Source organism: Acipenser ruthenus, chromosome 12 (assembly GCF_902713425.1).
Source record: "Acipenser ruthenus chromosome 12, fAciRut3.2 maternal haplotype, whole genome shotgun sequence".
Classification (NCBI taxonomy): Eukaryota; Metazoa; Chordata; class Actinopteri; order Acipenseriformes; family Acipenseridae; genus Acipenser; species Acipenser ruthenus.
In genome coordinates, this window is record NC_081200.1 from 15,724,757 (window position 1) to 15,737,283 (window position 12,527).

Consider the following 12,527-nt stretch of genomic DNA (forward strand, 5'->3'; position numbering starts at 1 on the left):
ACAACTCTTGAGTCACACCAAATCAGATTGCAAAACAGACCTCCTTAATTGCAATTAGAGATCAGTAGAGGTTGATATCAAACTTTGAATCCACGTAAAGTAACCCAGATGAGAGAAGCTCATTTTAAATACAGACTGTTTCAATCATTACTTGTTCCAATTAGAAATCTTAAAAGCAGAGGGGTCCAGGTGTACAGTAAAGTCTTTCTGCTGCAGCAATAAGAGGACAGAAAGCTTTTGATCAAAGTACATTTACAATTGTATGTTTTCATAATAACACTGACATATATAATTAGTTAGAGTATAATTAGTTCTACACTGAAGAAAAGGAAATCGTATACTTATTGAAGCTGTGGGTTTAAGGCAGGGGGCTGTCAGCACTTGAGACAGAAGGACTCTGTTTACACAGCCAGGTGTGTTTTATGTAATGCTGGGGAGGGTGGGAGCTGCGGATGGGGGTGTACACACGCTGGACTACACACACTGCCCAAAGAAGCCTGAAACCTGGAGGATGTGCTAGCATTCAATCATCATGCCTTCATACGTTCCCAAATGAAATAAGCATTAGAAACTAGTTCATGTTTGAACTCATCTACAGATAGGAGACACAAGCAAAGAGACCAGATTCCTCATTTCCCTAAACTGTCTACCAGAGGAGACAAAGTCAGCAAAGTCAACAAACTATAAACATTCGTACCTTTTTTATGGTTTACAAACACTCATTCTGTTGTGCAATAAATGTAAGTATAAGACCAGGTTGTTAGGTGTGATTATGTTCGCAAATACCCTAAAGCATAAAAAATGTATTAAAATCACATTTACCATGTTCCAGTATTCTTCTGAACAGATAGCTCTGGGGATCAAGAAGAAATGTTCTGTCCATAATGCCATATCCAAATACTCTGCTTTACAAGATACAGTATCATCTAATAGTACACATTTAGGTGATACAACATGTGAATATTCCATGAAGTAATGTTATATAAAAATCCATGATCTTTCTAGAATCTCCATGTTCTAGAAACAGATGCTCTGCAAGACCATCTGACAGTCCGTGCCAGTGAACAAGCAGTTAGCCCCCTTATAGGGTGAATTGAATCATTCTGTGTGGGTTGTACGCTACTTGACATTTCCTCTACATAGCGCAGATCCACCCACAAATCTTTATCAGCAAAAGGAAAGCAGCAACAGTATCACTTACTTTTTACAATGTCTAGTTACATTTTAAAGTTAAACCGCATTTGGTGGGTATTTATATGATAAACAACATGTATTCTGTCAGGCTTGTGAGAGAGAGAGCACGCCTTTGAAATGTCAGCCCTTTCCCATCATGTTCAAGGTACATTTGACCTGATCCGTGGGATGATGTTCCCACCTGGGAATGTGCTGTCTCCCAGCAGCCATTATCTAATTTTAAGTGTGTAACAAAACAAAACAAAAGTATCAGTATTATATTGGATGAAGTTAATTCTGTGCATTCACAGCATAAAAAAGTTAAACTATTAAACTGCTGTAATCAATTAATACATTTGATATCCTTCATTCGAATTATAATAAATGTAACAAATCTCTTTTAGCACATTTTAAAATACAATTATCACCATGTACACTGAAATCAAACATTATTAATCTACTTTAATGAGAAAATAATCAGTAGATTGTATTATATTAATAATTAATGTACTATTATTTTATTTTATGTTTAAAATCAAACACTTTTCCTACCTGTGATTAATGCTTTCCAAAGATTTTTGGCTCAAGTCAAAAATGATAAATCCTTCCTTTCTCCATCTTTTACATCCACAGTTTAGCAAAATAAAGAGCAGCATGCTTGCCTCAAACTGATTTTTTTTCTTTGGTGACTCAGAGCACAAAGAGGGAAATCTGATTCCTTTTAACAGGGGGGGTTGGGGTTCATGAAAACTAGGAGGTCACTGGCATCATGTTTCAGCAGTACAATTTAGCAAATCACTGACGGACAGATACATTGTATTAAAGTATACAACACTATACAGTGTCCTCTACATTATCAAATATTCTAAAATATCAAGTTCAGTGTTTTCATACATCAATAGGCGATTTCTTTTCAACATGAATCTCGCTTGAAATTCTCCTATTCTTCATTGATTTTAAATATAAATCACCCTTTCAAGTCCAAGGACTTTGGGATGAGTTGGTCAGATCAGTGAAAACACACAACAAGCACCCAAACAGTCCAAAGTGCCACCTTAGTCTGTTCTCATGATTTCATTTCATTTTGAACAGATGAATTATTTTGTCAGCAGGGTCTAGACAAGAATAGAATAGAGTAGGATCACAGACCAAATAGATGTTTGGACAGTCACATATGGTACAGTATATGTGCTGTACTTGGACAAAAGGAATCTAAATGATGCTTGTTAAGTATAGTTCATGTGGAGGGACAGCACCAGTGCTATGTCACTCTTACTGCTGTCAGACTATTATACTAGAATCAACCTCCCTGCACTTGCCATTTCTCAGCCTTTACAACTGCCCGCAGACTACATGGGGGTCTCTGAATGCCATGAAAATATCTATCGCCGATCATCTCACTAAGCCCAGTGGACAAGAGGCAAAATACTGTACATTATCATAAGCCCATTCTTTTATATTAACGGTCTGTTTTCTCTGCATTTTGGTCAATACAATTCTTTTTCTACATATACAGCTATGGCCAAAAGTTTTGCATCACCTAGAATTTTAAGATTGAGACATAATAAAAAATAAAAAAATAAAAACATTTTCGTTAAGTATATGGAAAACTACAAAGCAGTATGTAATTCAGTATGGTAGCGTAACATTATTCAGCAGGTTACATTCGACTTTATGAAGCAAAACAACTGAACTGATGGATCAGAAGACAGCATTTTTCTTAAGTGTACCTGAAGTCTTTCAGGCAGAATGGTGAGCCAACACTAACCAGACTGGACACCTCTTTCAAAGAGATTATGACTTGTTTAGCACCAGCTTTAAAGCACAATACATACAGTGTAGCAGCACTGCGATTTTTAACTTTCTAAAGCGAATGTTGTGCATTATTGGGCTGCAGTGTTAACCAGCACTGCTACCTTGAGGTAAAATTATAAGTAGACAACTAGTCTGTAATAAGTCCTCAAACGCCCCTAACGAATTAACTCCTGCAGAGAAAAGCTGGATCTAACTAGCTTAGTTGTTCACTCATAAACTCTCTTGTCAAAGCCTGCTCTTGGTTCAACAGCACAGGGTAACTACTAGTGTCCCAGTGTCTTAGTGTCGGATATGTATCTTAGGGGGGGTTATCAACCCTACAAAGTCACTACAACCTGCATGGCTAAGTTCTTGAAACAAAGCCTGTTAAATTATAATACATTATACACCATTACAACCTTTACAACCAGATTGCTCTGTTGCTGTCAAGATACACTACAGTGGTTTTGCTATTTTGTATTCACATTTTTTAAAAGTACAAAACTGTAGCAGTGTGCTCAGCAAACTGACAGCACAGCAATTTGTTATAGAAAAATAAAATAAAGAAATGTATGGATTACTTGTTTAATAATTCTGTTTATGTGTTTATTCATATAATTCATATGCTGTTTAGCTTCCTGGACCATGGGTTGTTTTAGTTTTTTATTTTACCTTGGATGTTCTACCACTAGCCTTTTAAGTTAGTCCCTATTGTGTTTTGATTAACACATGTATGTGTATAACTGATTTAATATCTATATCTATCTATCTATGCAGATAGATAGATAGATCAATAGATAGATAGATAGATAGATAGATAGATAGATAGATAGATAGATACTTGAGGTCGGCACGGGTACCCGAAAACCTGGATTTTATATTACCTGATGCTACCCTCTCTTTTTACTATCCGGGTTTTGATTTATTAATTTGAGAATTTAAAGAATTTAGAAAATATGACAATACAGTTGTAATCGTGGGTCTCTGGCCGGCGTAATAAAGACAACATTAAAACAAGCTTTTGCATTAAGCCTTTTCTTAACTGACAGGATATCAATGCTTTACAGAAAACAATAACACACAGTGAGCTGCAAGTACACCTCAATAATAATAACTGCGGTGACTATTCTCAGGATCGGAAACAAAATAACATAACAACAGGGCTCTACTGTCTGACTAATTTGGTCGCACATGCGGCTAAAATGTGCTTGTGTCACTAGAAACTCCTAAAGGTTGACTATAAAAAATAAACGTGATTTTTTGTTTTAGCTGACAGTATAAAACATAAAAAAAAAATGTTGTGGCATTGTATAACTGTATTTGCTGGTATTTTTACCCATGGTGGAACACTTTATGGCCATTCTGTGAATTTCCAGAATGCATTGCCATACCACTGGAGATGTGTCTTTCAACATGTTAATGACGCACAAAACCATAACTCAACCTTGATTGATCTGAATCGCAAGATTGATGCATTGTAAGGTGTGCCCTACCTTAAACTCAAGGCTAAGGTGGTGTCGAAGTCACATGGTAATACTGTCATAACAGACCAGCATTACAGTATACCATGGCGTTATCTATATTTCTGAGTGTATCTACACTACTGCTTAATCATCATTCCACGTTAGTTGGCAAAATCGCTTACAGCAACACCCACTGATCTCATGCCACTGATCTCATAAATCCATGAAGGGATCATGGCAAACAATGTTGCAATGCCTACACATCTGCATCCTACAATTCTGGAAAACCACCCTGTGCAGAGAAGAATGACACATTCCTCTGAGGGGAAAGGTTAAACGACACTACAATATATTATTTATATTGAGGAATCCCGGCAAAGGTCAACGTTATGGTTCCATTCACCAACCTTAATTTGTTATGCTGCACACAGATTTGAATGAAAAAAAGATCTGAGTCAGACACAAATAAAGTCTCTTTTCATGCGGAGTGCTGGGAAAGGCACCAGGCAGCACAATAGCTGATCTGTTTAAAGCAGATCAGATCATGATTCTCACAATACATATGGAATTAGAGCTATTTTATATGACTAACTAATCTCCCTTTTCATACACAGCTAATTGGTTTATGTTTTCAAAGCCAAAACTAGGCATAACTTGTGTGCTATATTTTCCATTGAATACCCTTATGGTAAACGTAGGGTACTTGAAAACACTACAAGACACTAACTGTTCTTTCCCCTTCAGGGAACTACACACAACTTTATGGATACTGTTATCCAGTGGCCAGATAAGTAATTGTTCCATAAAATGACTATCTGACATTTCTGCTTTGTAATCAATGTTCTACTTCAACATTGGTTGCTACCATTAAGTTGTCCTGTAACAAGTCTTTCCAGATGACAGCTGGGATTAGTATTCAATATGTAACCCAAATGAGAAAAACATCAGTCAATTGGAGAGCTGTCCTATTGTGGGGACTAAAATCGAAGGGATGTATAGGGCCATATAGTAAACACTGTATACCAGGGCAGATGCAAGTAACAGGCTTTTCTAATGCACAGCAATGGAATATGATTAGAAAGAAGTGTGTATGGAGGGACTACTGTATATTTTAGTATATAACATGCACATGTAAAAACAATATATTGTACATAAAAAGAATATATAAAACACTCCAGTTAAGGGATCAAAATAATGACATTTCAGTAGACTGTTGATAACGTTTCACACAGGCATCAAAAAATGACGTTATTGAAGTTTAGTTTCTGCAGCTACAATCAGCATGCATTTCAATATGATTTTAGGTAAATTCAGACTAGCTGGGTTTGTACTGGAGTCTAATGTACATTCAAAAAGGAAAACATACAGCACAAGTTTTTTTCTGCACCAAATCGAGATTTTCCTTTTGAAAAAATAATATTTTTAGCATTCTTCAGAAATGCTTTGCTTTTTGACTGAAATAAATTTATATATGACAAACGTCGGTAAAACCACTCGCTACTTTTTTTTCTTACCAAAAATAATAATTTAAGAAATCATCTCTAGTTTGTGTTGTTTTTATACTTGCTGTCTGTCCCGTCTCCGTTCCGCTCTGAATGGCTAGGGGTCGTTGTCAGTCAAATCAGTGGTTCCTTAATAGGCTAGTGTAGTTTCACTGTCAGTCATTTCATCCTGTCCTGACAGATCTCGTTGGCTGAAGCAGCGCTAGAATGCTCTCATTCGTTTAAATGACTGTCAATCATCAGACAGACTGTGCACTTTCATTTGCCAGTTATAGCCTGCCATTGAAAGCTCCTACTTTTAAATTAGCTGGTTAAGGTGTAGGTAAGCGTTTGCTATTATAGGTATATACAGTGACAGATACTAGTTTGATTTGAAAATGGGGCGCAAGAGGAAAACAGTTAATGAGTATTGTGCACAATACCCTAATCGACGGCAGAAGTCTCCACGGCAGGACGAAGCGGACCAGTCTGCCTTGCCTCTGGCTCCAGTGATTCCAGCTGTGCTTAAGGAGAGGGGCGGAGCTCGGAATAAGTGCAAGTTAGTTCTGTTCAACTCTCTAATGTTTTGTTCTGTGCATATTATTTTTACTTGTAAATGTATGCTATAAAGGTCTGTGTAATACACTTGATATGCTGCTTTTTCTACGGTTTATTTGAGACATTTTTTTTTAATTTGTGTAGGATCTATATCTACAAGGTATAGCTCTGCTGTGACCAAAAGTTATTTCATTTAGAATGTTGGTAACCATGGTTTTGTCGCATGTCGAATATGATAAAGGGGTTTCTCTAAATGAGATGTTTCTCAACGGCATAAAAAGTCCTTTTTTTAAGTATAAAGGACGATTTCACCCATGCTCTGCTAGAAAAAAAACGGTAAATTCTTTCAAAAATAAACGTCAATATTAATCGTCGATTTGGCAAAAAAAAAAAAAATAGAACAGTAGCAAGCCTAGTTATAATTCAAAAACATGTAAAAATTCATAGCCCAAACTATGTTCATATTAGTTTAAAATCCATATCTTAAACTTACTAAAAAGGTTTGTGACAGGGTAAAGGAGCCTGTCCTCTGACTTGGTCCATATACCGGTATCGTAGGAAATAAGTTGACCAGGAAAAAAGTTGATCGCGCAAGCGCAGTAAGGCAAAAACAGACAAAAGTAAGGCGGGGCTACAGTTTGATTAAAGGGGAGGTTCACTGCATGGCTTTTTATTTTTATCTGGCCGTTTTATTTACTAGACTGTATTATTAGTGCGTGTTCGTGCCACTGTCTTTTCGTATGAACTTTAAAATGTGTGATCGACGACTGTTTCTATGGTAAACTGTTTTAAACCTCTGTCTTTTTATGTTTCTATAACATCGTTGTCAATCAGATGTAGTTTATGTGTGATCGCGGAGATTTATTTATATATTAAATGATTTTAGACGTCAAAATGTTGTCAATCTTTAATCAAAATTAAAATGTTTCAGTAATATAATCTGATGACATGCTGCATCCATCATATTATGACAAGGTCGTATTTTTACATTTTAATATTAGTAGCTGTATCTGTACTACAGTTTAGACGCGGCAAAACCGCCAGTTAAAAAAATGAATAGTAATCAGGACCTTGATTTGTCTGCATGTCTTATGTTTATTTAAAAAAGGTTATAGGTTTACGATTGTGGTTTTTAAATTGGGATAGGGTGAGGAAAATTAAACACAAATAGCCAGACAAAAGTTTTTTTTTAGAAAGGAATTGTGTCGTGTACTCAAAAATCTCATGTGTTTGCACACAGTACATTAACATAAATGCCATATTCTTCGTAAACGTGACAATTGTATTCCTTGCAGTAATATATAGTATTACTAAGAGATAAGAAAAAAAAGGACCCTGTCAAATCCTCTTGATAGGACAAATAGTACAGAAATGAAAAACGTATGCCATGGTAGATATGATTGCTCGTTATGTCTTACATGGTTGTTGCACTAGAGGAATTTATAATGAAATAGAGATATATATAAAAAAAGACATATATAATGAGGAAGAGAGACACTATATATGTGTATATCTACATTAGGGTGATTGTTGCATTTGATAAACATTAAGTTCTCAAAAGTACTTCAATTTGCATGGAAAACTTAATCAACTTTTATCAGCAATACTGAAAAACTATTAACATTAATATTATTGAAAATTATTTAAATGCATTTGAAGTAATTTGAAGCTTTAAATACAAATGGAAATATGTATTTAGAATAGTCAAATGCAAATAGTTCAGAAGATTACATTTAAATACAAATGCATTTGACGCCACATCTGCTTTACATTACACTGTACAGTGCATTTTAAAACACATTCATATTCGTATACCCGCCTAAAAAAAGGCGCAATTTGTAATAACTTGATACTCCGCCAGCGTTACAGCATAATCCATCTGGAAGGATTTCTTTGAAAAACACTTTAGGTTGATTATGTAGTAGCCCTATGCCGACAGAAATATAAGATTTAATTCTACTCATTAAAAAAGTAAATTGCAATTATTAATGTATGGATAACAACCTTATTAAAAAGAAAGATTTCGCATTAGTATCGTGTCGTAGGTTTACTTCTTTTTTTTTCGCAATCGTGCTTCACGTATGATTATAAAGAGATGTTTTTATGTGTTTATTTCTTACCGTGAAATAAATGCAGGTTTTACTTCGAGTACTTTATGTTCTTCTTGAGTTAACAAGTTAAGATAATACACATTTTAACATCACCATGATTAACTTTTAACGCTACTTCCTACATTACAGGCGTATGCAATTGCCTGCATGTAAAAATAAAACTACCAGAGTTGAAAGGTCGTAGTTAAATTACACAAATTTAAAGGTGTAGGTACAAATGTATTAGCTGTGGCATTTTTGTTTTCTACATCTAATGGTGTTCATGCATTTTGTCCTATAGTTTATAAATTATACTTACAACATACAATTCATTTTAAATTATTTATTTGCTGCTAGTATATATTACAGCGATATTCACATTCCCTTATCTAGCGTAATACTGTCGAATACATCCGATCTACATGTTAATGTAAATTATACGTACAAAAGTCATTTTAAATTATGCATTTTTTTTAGGCTAATATAAATCTAAAGCGATATTCACATCATCTTATCTAGCAGCATACTGCTGAATAAATCCAATCAACTAATTGATATAAATTATACTTGCAACATTAATTTAAAAATATTTATTGTTCATTAATATATCCAATCTACTTATTTCCTGGCTCGATCTACATATTTCCTAGCCTAGGCTCGTTTACATTAGAAACAATGGGACCTCCCCTTTAAATTCTAGAGCTTGATCAACTTTTTTCCTGATCTACTTTTTTCCTGGGACACGGGTACATAATATTTGTAGGAGTAATTACATTAATGCTCATTTCTGTTGCTTTTCCCTGTGTCTCTCTGGATGCTTTTGGGGCTTAATTGGCTTAATAAGCCTGGGGGCCTGGTGCAGGAGTCCTGGCATGAGAAGGTTAAGGTTCCATGCTAAAATCACAAAGATTAGGTATTTAGAATACTTCTTTGGCTAATTGGTAGGTTTGCACAGACAGCACCAGTTACTCGTTAGGGAGGAACTAGTTGGGCTGATTAGTCATAGTATAAAAGCTGTGTGAGAGACAAAAGGATGTAGGGATTGTGTGAGTTTATTGGTGTTTCTCGTGCAGATAAAGGGATCAGGATGATAGCACACATGCTTGATTATTCTTTTCTTTTTGGTATGGTAAAATTTTATCCTGTTAAAAAGAGTATTGTTTTTTTTTTAAAGTGGATGAAACCTGGTCTTTTATACACGTCTCCACACAGCCTAAAACAAACCTGTTTCCAAGGGTGCATATAGTCTTATCACATCTCTAACCTTGAGAATCACTAAATATTATATGAAAGCATTCCAGCCTTGGACATTAGACTAAGCATTGCTTTTTGTTTGGTGGTGGGGGTTCAAGATCCATTCAAGTTAATTGACTACAATTTGAAATGTCATAAAATCAAATCTAAGCATGAGAAGTCAACACTTAAATTAAAATCAATTTCCTGTCAATATCAACCAATCAGGTGCATCCCCTATTGACTGATGCTTTCAGCCAGTACCAAAATATGACCCAGAAGACACTGATGAGGTGAAATGACCCAGGAAGTGCAAGTATAACATATTTCCTGTGAAAAAGGCAGAGCAATTGCATTTTCTTTAATCTAAAGCAGTCATGATTTGCCATTTGTTTATCAGTCTCACCTTCAAAATCTATGCCAGCTTCTGTGATCAATTTGTTGTGATGTGTTGGTTGAATTAATCACAATAAAAAGATTCATTGAGTCTGGTGTTGTTTAGAAAAGAGAAATGCAATATTTTTTTCTTTAGGGGGCTCAGTAGAGGCATTTGGCAACGGTCTTCACTGGGGGCTTATTGTCACGAACCTTGCTGAGTCCACACTTTTTTAAAATAACTTCCAATAAGGATGTGAAGAAACACATAAAGACAACAAAATGAAACTAAATAACACAAATTGTATGTGGTTGAGAGAATTATACAATGTTGTACATCCTATTTAGTCTACCTTTAAAGCAGCTATTCTGAAATGACCCTGTATCTCTTTCTACACAAGAGAGATGGAATGCACATGAACTATGCAGTAAACTTTCTTTCAGCATAAGCCAGCTTCATGTTGTAGAATAGCAATGCCGCTTTGCCACTTGAGTGGCTTCCATTCAGTGCAAACATTTCCTTTATCTGTACTTCAAAACTTACAGTTTCCATTACGTATCTTCAATTCCTCTAACATGTTAACATTTATATGATCTGCAATCCACTCCAAAATAAGAAATGCAATTAAAAACAGGACTAATTTGGTACAATGAAAATCTGTCTTCAGGGCTTGCAATACTTTCCCACATCTTTTTGAGGGTGACCTTGGGTAACCCCTCTGCTGCTGCTAGGAAACAGAGGGATGGGGGTGAACTCTTTAGGGAGACCGCTTTAATGGGAACTCAAGCTCGGCACTGCTTTACAACAAGAGCCCGAGGCTGAGGCGTGATTTAGGATAGCTGTGTGAGTAAAACGAGGCCATATTTACAATTGTGTGTCCTTCCAGGTTAAAGAAACTGGCTTACGATCAACTTTCTACTGCAGTACAGTGGAACCCACTTTAACAAGAGACATTTTATTAATTCTCTTTATTTTTTTGTAAGTGGTGCTTTTTCATTACAGAACAGGTTGTTAATGGCAATCTGAGATTCTAGCCCCTGTGTCCAAACACCTGCTTATACAGTATGTGTCTGCAAACCCAGACTGTGTAGCAGCCTAGATACATGAGAAAACAACCTTGAAGACAAAACAAAACTGTGACAGGAAGATAACGATTCTTGGTGGTAAATCTCCCTCCCGACCTGTGAGGGCGCTAAGTAACGGGAACAGAGTACCCTGGACTGTTTGACCTGACACTTCGTTCCTAGGGTTAAAAGGAAGTCGGTCATTTAGAAAAGGGGCGGAGCTTCGGTATATTAACTCATCGACCCGGAAGGGAAATGATGCGGCAACCACGGATTGGAGGAGCAGCTGCAATCGTTTACCAAGGGAGTGACGGTATAAATAGGTGGCGAAGCGACGTAATCTGTTCCTTCAGTTATGGTTACGGAACGACCCGGAAGGACCAGTATTTGGAAATATATCGTGAGTGTTTCGTTTGTTTTGCCTTGTCTAAAAATAATGTTTGTTATTGTTTAGACAAGTATCAGCTCTTATTATGCAAATTCCAAACAGCACAATACTTTTACATTGACCTTCAAGCCATCATTTTCCGTTCTGGATGAAGGGATGAGACAGCAGGTATGGGATGTACCATGAAGTGGGGGACAGCTGAGGGTTGCAGTGCCAGCGACAGGCCAGTTTCAGCTGCTTCCGCAGCTGCTCCAAATACTTTGCGAGTCACTCTCAATACCCAAGAACCCAGGCTGTGACCCCAATGAGTGGCACTGGAGCTCTGAGCCTGGCTGCAGATAAATACAACACAGCCATTAACAGGGCTGTATACGAAATGCACATGTGCAGGGATTTTAATATAATGCTGTAGTGGGAGTAACAAAGGTATATCTTTACCAATCTTTGGCTACTCTTATAATCCAAACCCACTCAAATTAAGCTTGAGATCAAAGGACGTAGCTAATATCCTTATTAATTAGGGATGCACCGAATCCAAGTTTTTGGGATTCGGCTGAATACCAAACTGAATACCGAATCTACAAAAACTGTCAAGAAAAACTGAAGGAAACTGTTGAATGAAAAACAGCCTGGCAGCTACTAACAAGGGATGCGCACAATTTATAGTTTTGAGCCTTTTAGTTAATAGTATTTTCATTACTGAATGGAAATATATCCCTGAGTAAGATTTCAGTTTGAAACTTACACAATTTACCGCTAGCCTCCTCCCCCCACAACAGAAACGTCAAAATATAGAACCGTTTACTTTACCTTTACAAGAAAGGAGAGCTGCATCTTTGCCTAATCCTCTATTTTCTTTAATGACGTTTCAACCTGTGTCACCTGATCTGAGAGCTATGAGGAAAAA

The 12,527-nt window shown here is 36.3% G+C and overlaps 1 protein-coding gene across 6 annotated transcripts in view; it reads right to left on the bottom strand.

Moving 5' to 3' along the window:
* Nucleotides 1-12,527, bottom strand: part of LOC117417366 (rho guanine nucleotide exchange factor 4-like) — a 230,484-nt gene that overhangs the window by 100,139 nt on the left and 117,818 nt on the right. Inside the window, exon 1 of one of the 6 annotated variants that reach the window (XM_059034595.1) lies at nucleotides 823-1,016. The exons of the other annotated variants lie outside the window; for them this stretch is intronic. Within the exon in view, the coding sequence (XP_058890578.1) occupies nucleotides 823-969 (147 nt within the window). The 5' untranslated portion in view covers nucleotides 970-1,016. Of the gene's footprint in view, nucleotides 1-822; nucleotides 1,017-12,527 lie in introns of those variants that run through there. 6 annotated transcript variants of the gene reach the window in all.